Here is a 4,021-nt window from a genome sequence, read left to right as displayed (position 1 = left end):
TGAGCTTCCTTCACCTTAAAAAGAGTTTAAGAGTAGTCTTAAATGAGACTGTCTCTCTATTTAAACAGTTCTTTTGTTTTATTTATTATTATTTTTTTGTTTAGTTTATTTAAGTCACACTTTCTCTTATTTATCCATTGAGAGAATAATAATATGGATATTTATTTTATTTATACTATTGTATTGTAATACGTTAATTTTTGTTAATTATATGTATTATAAGATCAATTTATATCCTTTTAATAATTACTTTAAAAATAATCATACAAATATATATTGACTAATAGAATATATACATATTAAAGGTTTAATTACTCTGTTGGTCCTGTAGTTTCGTGAAATTTTCAATTAGGTCCCTATACCTTTTTTTTTTAATTGGATCCCTGCATCAATTTTTTTTTTCAATTAAGTCCCTCTTAGTAGTAATTGACTTAATTTTATAGGGATCCAACTAAAAAAAAAAATTGATACATGGATCTAAATAAAAGAAAAAAAAAGTGTAGGGATCCAATTAAAAAAAAATTTTGGTACAAAAACTCAATTAAAAAAAAATATAAGGATCTAATTGAAAATTTTGCGAAATTATAGGAATCAGTAGAGTAATTAAACCTAAATTAAATAATAAAGAATAAATATTAGAAATTCCAACAAAAATATCAATGAATAGAAATTTTCCGTTCATTGCACAAAAACCTAAACTAGATAGCGAGAGTTACTATAGTTTTACTTTTACATAGGTCATATCAATAAAAGCTATAGTTAATATAGTAATTACACAGTTCATATTAACAAAAACTATAAGCTGTACAAATGATTTCAAAATGAGAGATAAAAGTTTACACTGCTCCACTGAAAATTAATCAGGAGACCTAATATAAAGTGTAGGTTATTTTTTTCCACAAAAATTTACTAAATGGAGTAGATGTTTGCATATTAATACAATTAGGCAAAGAACAAACATCTAATTAGAGAGTAGACACACTAAGTTAAGGTTTGACTTGTATCTCAATTCTTTGTTCATGACGAAACACCAACTTATCTCCACATAAACTTTAATTGGTTTATATTAAAAGTTAAAATGAACCAAATCAAAGATGTGGATGCTGCTAACTAATTAATTAAACTTTAGTCAATTGTGGCTTCTGTACATTGTTGTCACCGGATCTAAACAACAAGCGAGGCTTGTTTGAAGCAAATCCTTGGTATTGGTATATGATGCTGTAAAGACATTGTCTCATGTTTGAGATATCAAAGCTTTCAATGAATTCCAAATCCGTATTTCTTGATTTGGCACCGGCAAATTTTTTGTACTCTTCAAACACTGAATCCAAACACCAATTCTGTAATTTCCTCATGCATCCAACAAGGCAACCAGTCCTATGCTGTATTAAATTAAAGAAGACAAAATTATATTAATAATAGAATAATAAGGAATGTAATTAAGGATTAAGTAATGTTAGAGAATTAATTTTTTTTAGCTAACATCAGTGAATTTTTTTTTTTGAAATTATTTTGTTTATTTTAAATTTAAATTCTAAATTATAAATCTTTAATTATATAGACTCTAAATTATAATCCTAAAAAAATTTACCAATATTAGTTAAGTAAATTTGTTATACTTTTTTTTAAAGTAAGTCATGTAAAAAAAATGCAATGACTAAGACATTAATTTGACAAGTCAACGCTTACCTTTCCACTATTGCAATGGATCAAAACTGGGTGATTTTTCACATCTGAAAATTAATACAAATAATTGAGTTAATTATAAGAAAAAAAATAAGTTCTTAATTTTTTATCACAACAAAGATAAATTTTTTTTCCAAATTAAAATATAAATAAGTCTTTGATCTTCAAAAATAAGAGACAGATAAATTTCTCGAGCGATAATTTGAATTCAGTATGAAAAAATTTATGTTCCCATTTACAAAAGTTAAAAATTTATTTGTAATTAAATTTGGTGATAGATTTTTTTTTATCTTTAAAATAAAATGTTAACAACTTATTTATCATTTAAAATAAGAATAATATTACATATTTAAATTTTTTTATTAACTAAATTTAATTAAGTTAGTTTAACATTAATAAAAATTAGTTATGAATAGCATTATTTCAAATTTTATTGTTTATAACTTGGTTGAATTTAGTTTATAAAAAATTTTAAATAAATAATATTACTCTTCAAAATAAACACCGATAAATATGAAAAATATTTGAGTTTGCTTTTCTAATAAATTATAATGATGTAAATAATGTAAAAAGTTGTGTACCAATTAAAACTTTGAGAGCCTCTGTGATTGTATCTTTGACAATAGACTGAGAAAGATCCTGCAAATAAGCACCCAAGAAAAGACTAATTATTATTAGCAATAAACAAATACACATGTTTAATGCAATTCCTAAAGCCGGCCCCCTTAAAGTTTTAAATTTTTATATGTCACTGAATATACTATCTTTTGAATAGTAAAGAAAAAAAATAGAATAGTCAAACATGATAATCCAAATTCTTATGTTTCTATTTTCCGATATATTCCAACTTTGGATGTTCAAAGTTGAAACGCTATATACTAATTTAAAAACAATTTATGAGCCAGCTAGCAAGCATTATACAATGGAAGAAGAGAAAGCAGGGTAGGTTAATTACCGTCTTGCCCTCAATACCAAAATGAAAGAGACGGATATTATGTGATTGAAGAAACTCAAGATTCTCCTCGGGATAGGGTTCAGGGCATAAGCATCTGCAGTCATATTAAAATATCCACCAATTGAATTATTAATAGTAGTAATCTTCATGAATTTTAAACAAAGATTAAAAAAAATAATGCAATGAGTTAGAAAAGAATGCATAATTACAGAAATTATTGGTAATAAAGTATAATGTTACAATAATAACTTACATGATGGATTCAAGATTTAGGGTTTCAAGAAAAGCAAAATTAGAAGGTTTAGGGAAGCTGGAGCGGTAAACGCCGTCTTCGACCACCGAGAAGTTGGGCGGAGGAGCCGCGACCGCGTTGATTTCCTCCTCTATAGCCACCACTTCTTCCACCATTGTCATCTTCTTGCTGAATAGAATATTAATCTTGTTCAATAGTTCACTGGCTTGCTTCAATTCTTTAATTATGAGCTTAATAACTGAAAAACTGCTTAGTCCTAATTTTATGTTACGTATGGTTTCTCCTAATTTGGTTTCGATATAACGAGATAGAAGATTTATGTTGAGAATCTTTATCTCTTTCGAAATCTTCGCGATTCTTTGAGCTATCTTATATATTGTTATATAAGATATAAGATTAGATTTTCAGTTGTATTAGCGATTTAGTATTATTTAATTAATTATTTAGTTTAATTTAATTAATTGATGAAAAATGCGTATGTGCGTGTATGTATGTGTCACTGTAGACCAAATCAAATGGGAAACTTTGAAAAGGAGACGGCGGCTTGCAAAAAGTTATGATTTACGAACACTTATACGGATTTTAGATAAGATATCATTTTAATTATTTTTAGTCTCTTATTTTAATTATATGAAGTATTTAAAATATTTTTTATTTTAATAAATAATAATATATATTATATTTATATTTATTTTAAAAATATATATTAAAGTAAGATTGAACACGCTGATTAGTATCTAGGTGTGTTCAAATGTATTTAGAAAAGAATTTTTTACTTTTTATTAAGATACGGTTGGACATCACAGATACGGGTATCGGACAATTGTCAGTGAGTGTCATGTCCAAAATGTGTCCAACACGTGAATACGGCAACTCAGCAAAATGTTCGTACTTCATTGGCAAAAAATTAAGTTTGATTCACATGACGCATTTTATGTAAAATCCGAAAAAAACTAGCTAATAAATTAAATTAATTAAATTTGTGTTAATTGAAATTGAGATGTTTGGGATATATAAAAACTATTAGAATTTATAATTTAAAAATTTAACAATAAAATTTGAATTTGAAATTTTTTTTTGAGTAAAAAAATGTTGTTACTTGTGAAAAAGTGTAAAAATGTGTATTG

General features: G+C 25.7%; 1 protein-coding gene across 1 annotated transcript; it reads right to left on the bottom strand.

Annotated features, from left to right (window-relative positions):
• Positions 1-759: 759 nt before the first annotated feature.
• LOC112779820 (inositol diphosphatase DSP3) lies at positions 760-3,435 on the bottom strand. The gene is made up of 5 exons (XM_025824171.3): positions 2,895-3,435; positions 2,642-2,735; positions 2,268-2,325; positions 1,690-1,733; positions 760-1,382 (listed from the first exon to the last, which is right to left on the bottom strand). The coding sequence occupies exons 1-5, from the start codon at positions 3,053-3,055 to the stop codon at positions 1,119-1,121; spliced, it is 621 nt and encodes a 206-aa protein (XP_025679956.1). The 5' UTR covers positions 3,056-3,435; the 3' UTR covers positions 760-1,118.
• Between the last annotated feature and the right edge of the window lie 586 nt (positions 3,436-4,021).

The sequence above is a fragment of the Arachis hypogaea genome, chromosome 19, assembly GCF_003086295.3.
Source record: "Arachis hypogaea cultivar Tifrunner chromosome 19, arahy.Tifrunner.gnm2.J5K5, whole genome shotgun sequence".
NCBI classification, from domain to species: Eukaryota; Viridiplantae; Streptophyta; class Magnoliopsida; order Fabales; family Fabaceae; genus Arachis; species Arachis hypogaea.
This window is presented reverse-complemented; position numbering and strand designations above follow the sequence as displayed.

What these genes read in the sequence shown, in the direction of transcription:
- LOC112779820 (XM_025824171.3), bottom strand. Translation starts at nt 3,055, where the DNA reads ATGACAATGGTGGAAGAAGTGGTGGCTATAGAGGAGGAAATCAACGCG. An exon ending in CTAAATCTTGAATCCATCAT is followed by an intron (nt 2,736 to 2,894) that starts GTAAGTTATTAT and finishes ATATGACTGCAG; the next exon opens with ATGCTTATGCCCTGAACCCT. An exon ending in TTGGTATTGAGGGCAAGACG is followed by an intron (nt 2,326 to 2,641) that starts GTAATTAACCTA and finishes GCTTATTTGCAG; the next exon opens with GATCTTTCTCAGTCTATTGT.